This window comes from Notolepis coatsorum (genome assembly GCF_963971535.1).
Source record: "Notolepis coatsorum genome assembly, chromosome: 18".
NCBI lineage: Eukaryota > Metazoa > Chordata > Actinopteri > Aulopiformes > Paralepididae > Notolepis > Notolepis coatsorum.
This window is the reverse complement of record NC_140182.1, coordinates 82,691,818-82,708,330: the sequence shown is the minus strand read 5'-3', so window position 1 is coordinate 82,708,330 and position 16,513 is coordinate 82,691,818. Positions and strand designations below refer to the sequence as shown.

The window sequence follows — 16,513 nt, the reverse complement described above, 5'->3', positions numbered from 1 at the left end:
ACTGATCAAACCAAACCAAAATCAAACAATGTATCATTCTCACATTTGGTCCACCAGAAAGTCCGGACTATCTGTGGACTTTCAGATGTGAACACGGCCTTAGTTAGTGAGACAGAAGTTTTATTAAACTTTCTAAATCGATTATATAAAAAAATGGGAAATGTGCAAAAACATGTCTGTTTTTCATATATCATATGAAATATCATTTTCAAATATTGAAATCAATATCGGAACGATCAATCCTAGGCCAGTCCTTGTTTAATTTACCTTATTACATGGCGTTTTCACATTCGCCGAAATGCTTGCTTGTGATTGGTCAATAGCGCGCGTCAGAGGTCCGATATTACCCGATAACGGACCTCTGTGGAACAATAATGACCGCTGTGCGCAGCTGTTCGCAATCAAGCCCACTGACATCAGTGCAATCAGACACTGCCGGCTGCTGGGGAAGCTGCCAGCGATGACCGGGCGGAGCAACGAGCGGAGCCAGAACCAGTGTTGCGAGTCGATGTAAAATGAATTAGGTATATTGTTAGTAAGTTAGCCATGTTATAAGCGGGGTAATGTATAGCTATACTCGATCATTGTCGCAAAATAATTGACCTTCACTGACGTTTAAAACACCTCGCCGAGGCGGCTCGGTATTTTAAACTCCGTGTCGGTCAATTATTTTGCGACAATGACTTCGTAGTTTGTAGCTATACATTATCCCTTACATATTCATACGGCGGCCATTTTGCCACTTATGTCACGCTCAGGTCGGGATTCCTTTCCACCCTAATCTCAACCTGAGCATGGCTTAAGAGCTAAATGGCCGCCGGCTGGTTGGAGACTGACTTCTTTTCGGTGTACTGTACTTGTGCTGCATGATGACAATACTTTTGAATCTAATCTAAAGTTATTTTACACATTTTTGAGAAAATATGTGATTGTTTTACCAATGCTATTCTTTTACATCTGTCCTCAATGGACATTATGTTACAAACTCAATACGGTACCAATTGAGCAGTAATGTGCAAGAAGTATGAACAGTGAGCTGAGTGAGGTATGAACAAGTATGAAGAGTTGTGATTGTATATACAAATACATAGTCCAGTTATATGAATGCAGTCCGTTTACCCTGTGTCTGTGTGTTTGGTTCAGCACGGCCAGCGGGCGGCGGCAGAACACCATCCTGGTGAAGGTCCCGGGGCCGGAGGACAGCCAGGAGGACCAGGAGAGCGGCTCAGAGGCCAGCGACTCCGTCTCCAACGGCGGCCAGCCCAACAACGCGCAGAACAGCCAGAACGTCACCCTCATCACCCTCAACTCGGAGGGTAACGGCTCCCTGGCGACCACCTGCCATACATTTGTTTTCTTTGCTCTTGTGTTTCGTGCTCTGGTTGGGATTCCTTTCCCACCCTGAGCATGGTGGCGTGAGAGCAGAATGGCTGCCGTGTGGAATCTGTGGATATGGTCGACTCATTCTACTCTCGGCCGTTCTTGTCTTTGGCCGCTGTTCAAAAAGCAGTCAGTGGTGGGGAGAAGATAAGATATTCCTTTATTGATCCCCTTCGGCCATCATAGCAGCATGGGGAAGGGGGGAGGGGAGGCACAGATATGAGCAGGGTAATAGTAGAAAGACATAAAAATAGGCAATAACATTTTATCTGAATATAAAAATATGAGAAAAATAAACAGTGTAAAACAAAGGTGCAGATGATGGTCCGTATGCCCTATCGGTTATATTATACGTTACAATAAATATGGGCAATAAATAATTTGAATCTGAATATATACTATGAGTAAGAGTAAAAGTAAACACTATACACAAGGTGCAGTACACAAGGTACTCTAACTGGCATGATATACGTCATATGTTGTAGTCCGTGGTTAAAGGAACATGCCAACTTTTTGGAAAATTAGCTTATTTGCCATCTACCCTGGAGTTAGACAAGCAGATACATTCTTTCTTCTCTGTGCTTGCATTAGGCTTAGGGAACAGCCGCACCGTTAGCCTAGCTTAGCGTCATTCACTGGAAATAGGTGTGCCAGTGTAGCCTAGTTCCCAACAGTCACGAAATACACTCCAAATACAACTCCAAAACTTTCCTGTAAACATGTTGTGACCTGTGTATTTACCAGAAGAAAAAAATATTAAAAATAAGAATTACATTTTACTTTTTAACATTTTACTAAGCAGATATATATAGTTCCGAGTATATATTTGCTTAGAAAACAAAAATGTCAAATTATATATTTTTTCTCCACGTGGTAAATACGCAGGTCACAGGTGACTGTTGGGAACCTTAAACGCAACCTTAACACTTTCAGTGCCGGCCATTAACATTAAATGCCAGCACCCACTTCAATGATAGCGTTGTGAACGCATAATCTCTGTCCTACTTTATGGCTATGTGTCTAATCTGCCCGTCGCTTATCAATGACTTGTTTGCAGTCAACATTGTCGAAACGGATTGTTTTTTAATCGCTTCATTTCCGTTTTATAGCATTTTGAAAAGCCCTCGTTTTCAAGGAAAATATAAAGATTCCGTGATAAACGGCATTTACTGGAATATTCTGGATACACAAAAACGTTGTAATTTTTCGGCCTATTTATGAATCGTTTTCAAATAAACGCTAGATTATTGATAGTATATGTGTACTTATGCACGCTATAGAAGCGGGCTGAAATATCGATTATCTCATTTCCTGATCGCTCGCACAGCCACACACACACACACACACACACATGGGGCACACGCTGATATATAGGTCAAAACAGATCCGATTACCCCAAGACTGGTAAAATAAATTCCTTACCTTAGATCAGATGTTATCCAAAAAGATTATTCCAATTCCTGATCGCCATTCCAAATATTGATCACGCTTATTGATTACAGTATTGGGTACTGTAAATACATAATCCACGCTGTTCTGATGGCCGGCGATCACTTGGTCTCTTCAGTTGGCTTGACGGAAAAGTAAAATGAGGAAACTGCCCCCCCCCCCCCCCCTTCATCAGTCTAAAGTAATGGGGTGCAGTTACACAGGGAGAGACGATAGGGGTGGTATTTTCCCAATTGAGCTCAGAGAGAGTCTGCAACACTAGCGTGAGGCTCGATTGATGAAATATGAATTCAAATCGCCAATAAATAAAAATACGACAAACAAACGCTATATAGCGTTGGCGGGCACTCAAAGGTCGGCATGAACTAACGACAAAAAGCGTGGCTGGCATTCAAAGTGTTAAAAGAACACGCCAATATTTTGGGAAATTAGCTTATCGCCTTCTCCAGAGAGAGACAAGAAGATGGATACCAGTTTCCTCTCTGTGCGTTCAGTAGAAAGCTATCTGGCTGCATGTTAGCCTAGCTTAACACAATGAATGGAAGCGGACATGTACGGGTAGCCTTCGGGAGAGGTGTTAGTTGGACAATGTGTAGGCTACCCATACATGTCCGCTTCCATTCATTGTGCTAAGCTAGGCTAACATGCAGCCAGATAGCTTTCTGCTCAACAGAGGAAACTGGTATCTATCTTCTTGTCTCTCTCTGGAGAAGACGGTAAGCTAATTTCCCCAAATGTTGGCGTGTTCTTTGAAGGTTGCGTTTAAGGTCTCAAAGGTTTCTTTTTAAGTCTCAAAGAAACCGACGTTGCCTTCCATTGGCACCGTGAGAAGCCTACCGTGCCTGTGTGAGGTGGCCTGCCTGCCGAATAGAAAGCAGAGCTGGCTAACAGCGATGGCCTCTGTGGCGTGTGGACATGCCCTGTGTTTGTCTCTCGGGCTGTGCGTCCCGGTGTCTCGCTTCCTGTTTGAATTCAGTAGCTTGGCTTGCTGGTGGTTTGCGTGGAGCCTGAGAAGGATCCGGACATATAGCCCTCATGCTGTTATGATTGTTGTTGTTATTGTTGTTTGGGCTGTTTCGAATGAGCTCTGGGAATTCTTTGGTTAGCTTCAAAGGCACACAACGTTATTATTCATTTATTTGCAGCTGTGAGTTCCTATAACAAATCGGTGTCTTAGTCAGCATTAGCTCTAGTCTAAGATACCACATGGGACCGTGAATTGAACGCTCATGTGCATCTGTCTTAATGTTGATATCTGCATTATATTTCAATATTTAATATTTCATTTACAGCAACGGCAAGCTTACAAAACAAGACACAGGGCTAGATCCACAAAGAATGGATTGCACGGTGCTAATTGCACCCTTACTTACAATTCATTATGAATTGAAAATGGGGGACCCTGATGTAAACAAGACGAAAGTCTCTCTGGTCTGCATCCCCTTAACAATTGTGTGTATTGGGCGGCTACGTGGCGTAGTGGGCAAGGCGCTCGCCACGAAATCTGGAGACGAGCCCAGCGCTCCACATTTGCTTTCAGTTTAGCTGGTCGTCCGTACTAATACACATGGCCGTATTAGGGGGTGGGAAACTGATGGGTGGGGATCTGGCATTGTGGACAGCGACTCCTACCGGTCGGTTGGTGCGCCTGCGCAGTAGAATCAGGAAGTGTCGGGGGCAGCGTGAGCCTCCCACGCGTTACTCCTCGCCACTGAGAGATCGAGCTGCGCAGGTGAAAAGATGCGACTGCTGTTACCTCAAGTACCGGAGGGGACTTGTGCTATGTATGACTTAGTCCACATTGCAGCCGGCTTGTGGGAGGCAAGAAACCGCGTTCGTGACAGGGGAGGGTTGAATTGGATGATACGAAATTGGGATGGGAGAAAATATAGAAAATGGGAGAAAAAGTGGATAAAAAAAAAAAAAACAATTGTGTGTATTGAGCCGTACTGTATTGTAGCCATTCTGCAATCTGTTAATAAAATGTTCAATCAATCAACCACCTGCGTGGATTGATTGATGCAGACCAGAGAGAGACTTTCATCTTGTTTACATCAGGGTCCCCAATTTTCAATTCATAATGAATTGTAAGTAAGGGTGCAATTAGCACCGTGCAATCCATTCTTTGTGGATCTAGCCCACAGTTTATCAGCAATTTCATACACATATGCACAACAAATAAGAATAAGCTATAAAAACATCAGCTAAGACCGTTCCATGTCGACACACCGTGGTCAGATATCCTACTTTTTTTTTTTCTTCTTTTTGTCTTTTTGGTAGATATATTTTTTCCCCCGCAGTCCGGCAGAGAGAGAGAGGAAGTATGGGAGGATATAGGGGGAAGACATTCGGCAAACGTCGCCGGGTCCGGAAGTCGAACCCGGGACGGCCGTGTTGCACCGCAGTGCTGTACGTGGTGCGCCACCCTGGCGCCCCAGATATCCTACTTTTAGATGCAGCAAGAGAAGGAAGAACCTTCAGCTTCAGAGTCAGTTGGAGGGCATTCCAGGTGTTTGAAGCATCGAAGGAAAAAGCAGTTTTTCCTAGTTCAGAGCAAACTGGAGGAACCCTATGAACCAGCCATTGAATAGAATAGGTTCCAAGTTTCCATTCCAACAGTGTTACCAAGTTTACAAATAAGGGCCTTGAAAACAAACTAATACCAATCCTAGTTATGCCTTTCAACCAGAGAAGGCCATCACATATCTTCTCAATTTTTATTTTAAAATAACTTTAGATTACATTAAAATCTATTGTCATCATACAGCACAAGTACAGTACAACGAAAAAAGTTTGGCATCCAACCAGAGTGCAAATGTAACAGTAAAGTGCAATAGTAATATACAATTTACAGGTGATTTAACTGAGTATAAAATATATAAATTAGTACCGTACTACTGAGTAATAGTGCTAATCAGATCTATGTACAGAGTTGTAATATTAATGTACAGTGATGCAGGTATAAAGACACTATGGTAGTAAGTCATACTGGCCAGCAGCGTAACTAGTAAGAGTAGATAAGGGATATGTACAGATATAGATATAGTATCTACAGATATGTAAAAAGGAGTATGCAGGTATGTGCAGAGAGATGTGGATAGTATAACTTCATTCTCTTTTCCTGCCACATGGGTGTGCTATGGTATCAGATGAATCAATGGAGAACATCATGGTAGTGTGCTATGGTATCAGATGAATCAACAGACAACATGTACATCGTGGTAGTGTGCTATGGTATCAGATGAATCAACAGACAACATGTACATTGTGGTAGTGTGCTATGGTATCAGATGAATCAACAGACAACATGTACATTGTGGTAGTGTGCTATGGTATCAGATGAATCAACAGACAACATGTACATCGTGGTAGTGTGCTATGGTATCAGATGAATCAACAGACAACATGTACATTGTGGTAGTGTGCTATGGTATCAGATGAATCAACAGACAACATGTACATCGTGGTAGTGTGCTATGGTATCAGATGAATCAACAGACAACATGTACACCATGGTAGTGTGCTATCAGTGTTTCCCCTAGGATTTTTTTTCAGGGGGGGTGGTAGGCCCCCAAAACTACTAGTGTTTTCGCGGGGCGCACATGTCACGGATACGTGGTGTCAACAGTGTCGTCATAGACGTGCGCAGTAATGTGGTTGTTAGTATCTGTGCATTCTCTACACTGAGCTGAAATGAAACGATTGCACATACATTAGGTAAATAAATATTAACAAGGTGATTGATTGAATGAAAATTGTATTAACAGATTGTAGAATGGGTACAATACAGTACGGCTCAATACACACAATTGTTAAGGGGATGCAGACCAGAGAAAGACTTTCGTCTTGTTTACATCAGGGTCCCCCATTTTCATTTCATAATGAATTGTAAGTAAGGGTGCAATTAGCACCGTGCAATCCATTCTTTGTGGATCTAGCCCTGAGACTTGTTACGCGCGATGCTAGTCAGTCTCGGAGTTGTCTCAGAATGGATTTGGTAGCTTTTTTCTGCGTCTCCGTAGACCGCGCCGCACCACCGTTTTAATGTCTTGGTGAAGATTGATTTATATGAAAACCAATTTATGTATAATTTAGCTAGCTCGCCAACGTTACTGTGATTAAAGCAAACTAAAAAAAAAATAACTTGGCCTCCCCGCCAAGGCAATGGTAGGGGAAACACTGTACTATGGTATCAGATGAATCAACAGGCAACATCGTGGTAGTGTGCTATGGTATCAGATGAATCAACAGGCAACATCGTGGTAGTGTGCTATGGTATCAGATGAATCAACAGGCAACATCGTGGTAGTGTGCTATGGTATCAGATTAAACAGTAGTGTAGTGTTCACTGATATGTGAATGGGTCCCTGTCTGCAGAATGAGAAATGAACATGTTTGCGGAGTTCTCCAGAGAGTGGCCTATAGGTGGATGTGAACATGTTTTGAAATGTATTGTCATCATACAGCACAAGTACAGTACAACGGAAATAAGTTTGGAATCCAACCAGAGTGCAAATGTCACAGTAAAGTGCAACAGCAATATATAATGTACAGGTGGTGAAACTGGGTACAAAATATACAAGTTAGTAGTACTACTGAGTGTAGTGCTAATCAGATGTATGTACAGAGTTGTATTATATAAATAGAGACAGTATGACTACTACTGGCCAGCAGTGTAACTAGTAAGAGCAGGATATGTACAGATATAGATAGTAAGGGACTATGTGCGGATAGGTATATATGCGGTGAGAATATATATATATTATAGCGATAATTATGTGACTTTTTAACATTATATTTATTGTAATATCTGTTCGCTCTCCTTCCTGCAGATGATTACCCAGCAGGCACCTGGCTGGGGGACGAGAACAACGCCGAGATGCGCGTGCGCTCCCCCGTGTCTCCGGCAGACATGCTGCACATCACCACCAACTGCCGCACGGCAGAGAAGATGGCGCTGACGCTGCTGGACTACCTGTTCCACCGCGAGGTGCAGGCCATGTCCAACCTCTCCGGCCAGGGCAAGCACGGCAAGAAGCAGCTGGACCCGCTCATGATCTACGGCATCCGCTGTGAGTCTCCCCCCATGTTCAACACTGAGTATCAATGGGAGAAACTCACCTCCGGTGCGGCTGGGTAGCGTAGAGGACTAAGCACTCGCCTACCACCGCAGAGACTCTGGGATCGAATCCAGCTGTCAGCGGTACCTCCGGCTTGGTCAGTTGTTCCTACTAACACAATTGGCAGAGTTCACGGATGGGAAGCTGGTGGTGTATGTGTCCTGGTCGTTGCAAACAGCGACTCCTACTGGTCGGTCGGGGCGCCTGTTCAGCAGGGAGGGGATCTGGGGGAGATAGCGTGAACCTCCGCACGCGTTACGTTCTCCCAGTGAAACTCCTAGCTGTCAGGTGAAAAGAATCGCAGGAGGCATGTGGTAGTCTACACCCTCCCCAGACTGACAGTAGGGCAGCATGTGGTAGTCTACACCCTCCCCAGACTGACAGTAGGGCAACATCTGGTAGTCTACACCCTCTCCAGACCGACAGTAGGGCAACATGTGGTAGTTTACACCCTCTCCAGACCGACAGTAGGGCAGCATGTGGTAGTCTACACCCTCCCCAGACTGACAGTAGGGCAGCATGTGGTAGTCTACACCCTCCCCAGACTGACAGTAGGGCAGCATGTGGTAGTCTACACCCTCCCCAGACTGACAGCAGGGCAGCATGTGGTAGTCTACACCCTCCCCAGACTGACAGTAGGGCAGCATGTGGTAGTCTACACCCTCCCCAGACTGACAGTAGGGCAGCATGTGGTAGTCTACACCCTCCCCAGACTAACAGTAGGGCAGCATGTGGTAGTCTCCACCCTCTCCAGACCGACAGTAGGGCAGCATGTGGTAGTCTACACCCTCTCCAGACCGACAGTAGGGCAGCATGTGGTAGTCTACACCCTCCCCAGACCGACAGTAGGGCAGCATGTGGTAGTCTACACCCTCCCCAGACCGACAGTAGGGCAGCATGTGGTAATCTACACCCTCCCCAGACCGACAGTAGGGCAGCATGTGGTGGTCTACACCCTCCCCAGACCGACTGGGGCAGCATGTGGTAGTCTACACCCTCCCCACTGACAGTAGGGCAGCGTGTGGTAGTCTACACCCTCCCCAGGCCGACAGTAGGGCAGCATGTGGTAGTCTACACCAGTGGTTCTCAACTGGTCTAGCCTCGGGACCTAACATTTTCCTTAGTCATTAACGGAACGTAGACCAATCTCAGTCACTCTTATTGTCTGGGACCAAATTCGGTCACGCCCCATTTTGCGCGACATCCAGGCTTTTTTTACCGTCAGCGCTTGGGAATTTCATGTCGACAGGTAGATGAAGTGAAATTATATTTATTTTCGAATATATATCAAATTTCATGAGTATTCATCTATATTTAGTAATCTAAAGACTATTAGATATGAACCTATGTACCAGTAAAAAGTGGGAATCTCTAGAATGTGTTTTGGGCGACGGTGTTTACGGAAGTGCGGGTAGCCTCTCAGGTTGACGATACACAACACTTTCTGTTGTCAGTAGATGGCAGCATTGGTTTCAAATTAAAAGGTGAAAATGTTATGACTACAACATGAATACAATTCCCAAGACCTTTAGCGCCTAGTGTAGTTCACAGGTCACTGCTTTGTCTTCAGCTGGACCAGAGCTGAGAAGCCACTTTCACAAAGATAGGTAGTGCAAAAAAAAAGTTTTTACTTTTATTTTTTTTACACACACATCCGCGACCCACTCAAAATGGCCCTGCGACCCACCAGTTGAGAAACACTGGTCTACACCCTCCCCAGACCGACAGTGGGGCAAAGCATGCAACGACCAGGAAGGGAATTGGCATTCGACCAAATTGGGGGATGGGAGAAAAAAACAGAAAGGCAAAAGAAAAACCTCACTTCAAACCCGCTGCCATGTTTCTACTGTTTTGGTTTCACTTACTGTCCTTTTTCCAGCCGACCGTGTTTGTTTACTTGGGCTGAAGAAGCCACCGCACGGTTAAGGCATGATTTACGGCGTCCCGATCGCCTCGTGACTCTCTCCCAATTGGGGAGGTGAATGTGAGAGGGCAAAACATTAATTCATAATGAGACAGTCACTCCGATGACATGTTTGTCCACTGATTGCCAGCCTTGACGGACTCTCTCACGCTCCCATTCGAAATCCAGACCAAATTCTCCTGTTGACTCCCCTAAAATAACTTGTCGCAGTCAGACATTCCGTTGTCTAGCTTTCCAAAGGACTCTCATTGTCGAGTGTTTCCCCGAAGCCTCCGCTCGACCCGCTCTCCCCTCTCTCTATCTCGACCCGCTCTCCCCTCTCTCTATCTCGACCCTCTCTCTCTATCTCGACCCGCTCTCCCCTCTCTCTATCTCGACCCGCTCTCCCCTCTCTCTATCTCTACCCGCTCTCCCCTCTCTCTATCTCGACCCGCTCTCCCCTCTCTCTATCTCGACCCGCTCTCCCCTCTCTCTATCTCGACCCGCTCTCCCCTCTCTCTATCTCGACCCTCTCTCTCTATCTCAACCCGCTCTCCCCTCTCTCTATCTCGACCCGCTCTCCCCTCTCTATCTCGACCCGCTCTCCCCTCTCTCTATCTCGACCCGCTCTCCCCTCTCTATCTCGACCCGCTCTCCCCTCTCTATCTCGACCCGCTCTCCCCTCTCTCTATCTCTACCCACTCTCCCCTCTCTCTATCTCGACCCGCTCTCCCCTCTCTCTATCTCTACCCACTCTCCCCTCTCTCTATCTCGACCCACTCTCCCCTCTCTCTATCTCGACCCGCTCTCCCCTCTCTCTATCTCGACCCCCTCTCTCTATCTCGACCCGCTCTCCCCTCTCTCTATCTCGACCCGCTCTCCCCTCTCTCTATCTCGACCCGCTCTCCCCTCTCTCTATCTCTACCCGCTCTCCCCTCTCTCTATCTCGACCCACTCTCTCTATCTCGACCCACTCTCTCTATCTCGACCCACTCTCTCTATCTCGACCCACTCTCTCTATCTCGACCCGCTCTCCCCTCTCTCTATCTCGACCCACTCTCTCTATCTCGACCCACTCTCTCTATCTCGACCCACTCTCTCTATCTCGACCCACTCTCTCTATCTCGACCCGCTCTCCCCTCTCTCTATCTCGACCCACTCTCTCTATCTCGACCCACTCTCTCTATCTCGACCCACTCTCTCTATCTCGACCCGCTCTCCCCTCTCTCTATCTCGACCCGCTCTCCCCTCTCTCTATCTCGACCCACTCTCCCCTCTCTCTATCTCGACCCGCTCTCCCCTCTCTCTATCTCGACCCACTCTCCCCTCTCTCTATCTCGACCCGCTCTCCCCTCTCTCTATCTCGACCCACTCTCCCCTCTCTCTATCTCGACCCGCTCTCCCCTCTCTCTATCTCGACCCACTCTCCCCTCTCTCTATCTCGACCCGCTCTCCCCTCTCTCTATCTCGACCCGCTCTCCCCTCTCTCTATCTCGACCCGCTCTCCCCTCTCTCTATCGTGTGAGTGCTTTGACAAAAAAGGGGCAAGGCGGCGAGGCTGTGTGTTTTAACAGCTACCGTTGGTTTTTCCCAATTAGGCTAAGCAAACACCTTTTCCGTTGCCCAGAGACGCTAGCGGCATCCAGAGTCTAGGTCGTTCTGAGAGCGTCTCTAAACGTACGCCCCGCGCCGTGGGCACAGGCACAGAACAAACACGTACACTTCACCAAAGACGCTGGCGGCCGGGAAGGAAACCCTCGTTCAGCTGTTATTATTACAGCCTGTACAGCCCATAATATCCTAATAGACTTAAGTGAGCCAGTGTATTTACCCCCCCCCCCCCCCATGTTACGGCACTTCCTGAACCCTCCGACACTAAATCAAAGCCGTGCCCTCCGCTCGCGCGCTTCCTCTGGATCTCCATAATAAAACCCGACGCATTACGGCCTCGTGGAGAGAGACGCTGACCCGCGCGCTGCACACATTTCCGCAGCATGAGCTCAGTCAAAAGACCGGACCGTAATCTGCGTTCCCAGGGCAGGTTGGATCAGCACACATTCATCATCCCCGTACATGCATTAATGCGTAACACATTTTTTTATATAACATACCAAACTTCCAAATGACAAGCACATGTAGGTCATAGCGCTCCTAATGGAGCCGTTCCCGATTCTGCGGAGTCCTTTTTTAAATTTGTATTATTCCTCCAATTAAAGCCCCGCACAATGGAGGGGATGAAGGCGGAGGGAGGAGGAGAGGGGGGTATTTACGGGGATGTTTGTCTGGGCTGTGGGGCTGTGGGTGTGTGGGTGGGTGTGTGAGTGAGTGAGTGAGTGAGGCGCAGAGTTCCCTGTCGTCTCTCTCCCCCACATCTAGTTACCGTCTGGCAAGGTCGACTCCGGGCGTTTGGGGTCGCAGTTTTTTTTTTTTTTTTTGTGCAAAATCCTGCAGAAAATGCCGCGCGGACTCGTGTGTCCCCTATTCATGGCGCTCAGGCGTACGTGTGAGAATCCGCGCCGACCCGGTCACCTGCATCTGCTGTGTGGGTGTGTGTGTGTTGTTAGAGGCAGATCTGGCCTGACGTGGAGGTATGTATGAAAGCTGGAGCGGTGCCAGGTGACTCCCTCCCGTGACTCATTCCACCCTGTCTGAAGGCAGGCAGGACCACCTGCCTGTACACCGTGCCCATCCCTCGGGCACCTCCCCCGCCCGCAGGCTCGTCCCGCCTCATTAGTGGATCCAGAAAGGAGCTGTCGAGTCGGCCGCGCCCTCTAACTACCTATTATCGCTGGCTTGGCCTAGTGTCACGTACGCCCCGCGCCCTGTGGCTATTTTCAGGTGGGACGGCACGTTGCATGCGCCACGTCCCCCCCCCCCTTCACGCTGAACCCAACACACGCGGTCTCACTCTTCACTCTAAAATGGTAAATGGTGCATTTATATAGCAGCTTTTATCCAAAGCACTTTACAATTTGTGCCTCACATTCACCCGTTCACACACCGACGGCGGAGGGGACCATGCAAAGTGCCAACATAATCATCGGGAGCAGTTAGGAGTTAAGTGTCTTGCTCAAGGACACTTGAACACACTGCCCGGGAAGAGCGGGAATCGAACCGGGAACCTTCCGACTACCAGACTACCTCCTAAGCCACTGTTGCTCCACTCTCTGTGTGAAGGAGCGGAGCGGCCAGGCGCTCGGCGCATTGCACCTTCAAAAGTTCAACTCTTAGGGCGGCTGGGTGGCGCAGCGGACAAGGCACTCGTCACCAACGCAAGATACACTGGTATCGAATCCAGCTGTCAGCGTTGCCTCCGGCTTGGCCGGCCGTCATACAGGCTCGATTGGCAGAGTCAGCGGGAGGGAAGCCGGTGGGTGGGTCTGGGTCATTGTGGACAGCGACTCCTACAGTTCGGTCGGGGCGCCTGCACAGCGAGGGAAGGATCTGGAGGGAGGTAGTGTGACCTTCCACACGTTACACTCTCCCAGTGAGAGTCCACGCTGCCAGGTGAAAAGAAGTGGTGGGCTGGGTACACATGTGTCGGAGGAAGCATGTGATAAGTCTCCGCCCAGACCGACGGTAGGGGGTAGATTGCGCAGCGACCAGGAAGGGGATTGGGAATTGACATAACGACTACCATTGGGAGGGGAGAAAAATGGAAAAAGAAGGAGGAAAAAGATAATAATAATAATTAAAAAAATAATCAACTCTTATCCTCTTGGGGGTAATCCTCTGTTAATTGGAAGGTTCCCAGTTCGATTCCTGCTCCTCCGGGGCAGTGTTTTGAAGTGTCCTTGAGCAAGACACTTATCCCCTAACTGCTCCTGATGAGCAGGTCGGCATCTTGCATGGTTGCCTCTGCCGTCGGTGTGTGAGTGAATGGGTGAATGTGAGGCATAAAATGTAAAGCCTCACACTCTGACATCTTTTAAATCAGCCCTCAAAACCCACCTTTTCAATCTTGCTTTTGACCTCTAATTCTGTCGGTTTTATTTTATTTTGTCATGTAGTATTTTTGTTCTGTTTTTGTTTTGCCATAGTTTTGTTTCTTCTACCCATGTAAAGCGTCTTTGAGCATCTGGAAAAGCGCTATATAAAATAGATGTAGTATTATTATTATTATTATTAAAGAGCTTTGGATAAAAGCTGTTATATAAACGCACCGTTTACCGTCCTCAGGCGGGTGTGTGCACGAAACACGCGTAAAAGCGAGATTTTGCAGTCCCCTCATCGCTCCGTCTGCCAATGGCCTCAAAGATGTGGATCTGTGTGTGACGGCAGCCTTTGGTCTCTCTCTGTGTCTCCCCCCCTCAGGTCACCTGTTCTACAAGTTTGGCATCACTGAGTCGGACTGGTACCGCATCAAGCAGAGCATCGACTCCAAGTGCCGCACAGCGTGGAGACGCAAGCAACGAGGCCAGAGTCTGGCGGTCAAGAGCTTCTCTAAACGTACGCCTGGCGCCGCAGGTACAGAGCAAACATATACACTGCGCCAACGCCCGGGTGGTAAGACGCAAACATACACACTGCGTCAACGCCCGGGGGGTAAGACGCAAACATACACACTGCGTCAACGCCCGGGTGGTAAGACGCAAACATACACACTGCGGCAACGCCCGGGTGGTAAGACGCAAACATACACACTGCGTCAACGCCCGGGTGGTAAGACGCAAACATACTGCGTCAACGCCCGGGTGGTAAGACGCAAACATACACACTGCGTCAACGCCCGGGTGGTAAGACGCAAACATACACACTGCGGCAACGCCCGGGTGGTAAGACGCAAACATACTGCGTCAACGCCCGGGTGGTAAGACGCAAACATACTGCGTCAACGCCCGGGTGGTAAGACGCAAACATACACACTGCGTCAACGCCCGGGCGGTAAGACGCAAACATACACACTGCGTCAACGCCCGGGCGGTAAGACGCAAACATACTGCGTCAACGCCCGGGTGGTAAGACGCAAACATACTGCGTCAACGCCCGGGTGGTAAGACACAAACATACTGCGTCAACGCCCGGGTGGTAAGACGCAAACATACTGCGTCAACGCCCGGGCGGTAAGACGCAAACATACACACTGCGGCAACGCCCGGGTGGTAAGACGCAAACATACACACTGCGGCAACGCCCGGGTGGTAAGACGCGGGGAGTGCACAGTTCACTCTCGGATCGGCTGCTAACCCCCCCCCCCCCCCCCCCCCCCCCTCTCCGTGGGGTTATCACGAGGCTACAAGATGTTTGAATTGGAAAAGTTTTGACACATTCTGGTTACGGGCCCGTAACGGACAAACACTTTGCACGTACACACACACACACACACACAGGTCTCTGTAGGGAGGCACGATGGCCTAGAGGTAAAAGAGGCCGGCTAGTAACCGAAAGGTCGCTGGTTTGATCCCCGGCCTCGACAGGAGGGTGTATTCCAGCTGTGAGGGTGGCCGGGAATTACATCTACGGTGACTACCGTCCTGCCTAAGTGCCCTTGAGCAAGGCAATACTTGCACAGTTCACTCTGGGTTCGGCTGCTAATTCACCCCCCCTCTCTCTCTCCATGGGGCGATCGCGAGCGAGTCTACAAGATGTTTGAATTGGAAACGTTTCGACTCATTTGGGTCACGGCCCGTAACGGACAAACACTCTGCACGTACATTTAATTTACATTTACATTGAGTCATTTAGCTGAGCGCTTTTATCCAAAGCGACTTACAAGTTCTGTACGACAAGTCAGCAGGAAGGGTACAACTCTTTCAGCTGAGTAACAATGTTCATCAAACAGTGTTGAAACTTGAGTGCTGCAGTGTTGAGTGCATAGTAGTAGAGAATAGAGATATGTGACTGGGCATGGGGGCGCGGGACTTGTTGAGGTAAGGTCCAATTTTTTTTTTTTACATATTGTGAAAGTACAGATTCGTACCTTAAAAATAAGCCATCACTTGAACATTTTGGTGGGATATTTTTCAAACTACATCCTATGAATCATGGAGATATCAGTAAACGCATTCAGAGATGAATGGTCTTCGAACTTGTGGAGAGGTTCACACCTGTGATTTAATCAACTACAACCCTACCCAGAATGCATTGTATTCCATGGCCCCCCTCTCTCTGGGGACATTAACACCTTGCATCAGGCTCTTTTGTTATGGCAATGACTCTGTCTTGTGGCAAGTTGTTGTGGCAGTTGAAGTATTTGCCTTGTAAGTCTAAAAGCTAAATGACTAAATGTAAATGTATTATAAGGAAAGGTTAACCTTCTGTAGTGTGGTAGTGAAAGGGTTAACCGTGTGTAGTGTGGTAGTGAAAGGTTTGTTGGAAGCCTCACATAAGCCATGTAATGTTGGGGGTCAAGGTATTGGCTGAAGGAAAGGCTACATCAATAAGCATTTAGATGTTTAGATTTAAAGGTTAACCTTCTGTAGTGTGGCAGTGAAAGGGTTAACCTTCTGTAGCTGTGAGAGAATTGTTGAATAGATACACAAATGTTCTAGAATGTTTGATTATGACATCATACTGTGACATCACAAATGTTTTCGGGCATTCATAACATTATTTTCTATGATGAATTGAAAATGGGGGATCCTGATGTAAACAAGATGAAAGTCTTTCTCTGGTCTGCATCCCCTTAACAATTGTGTGTATTGAGCTGTACTGTATTGTA

At 47.7% G+C, this 16,513-nt stretch overlaps 1 protein-coding gene across 4 annotated transcripts in view; it reads left to right on the top strand.

Annotated features, from left to right (window-relative positions):
* Positions 1-16,513, top strand: part of banp (BTG3 associated nuclear protein) — a 186,382-nt gene that overhangs the window by 39,597 nt on the left and 130,272 nt on the right. For 3 of the 4 annotated variants that reach the window (XM_084334448.1, XM_084334449.1, XM_084334451.1), the window contains exons 6-8: positions 1,144-1,316; positions 7,662-7,901; positions 14,167-14,319. In XM_084334448.1, coding sequence (XP_084190574.1) covers positions 1,144-1,316; positions 7,662-7,901; positions 14,167-14,319 — 566 coding nt within the window. The remainder of the gene's footprint in view (positions 1-1,143; positions 1,317-7,661; positions 7,902-14,166; positions 14,320-16,513) is intronic. The other variant, XM_084334450.1, reaches the window with a different exon arrangement.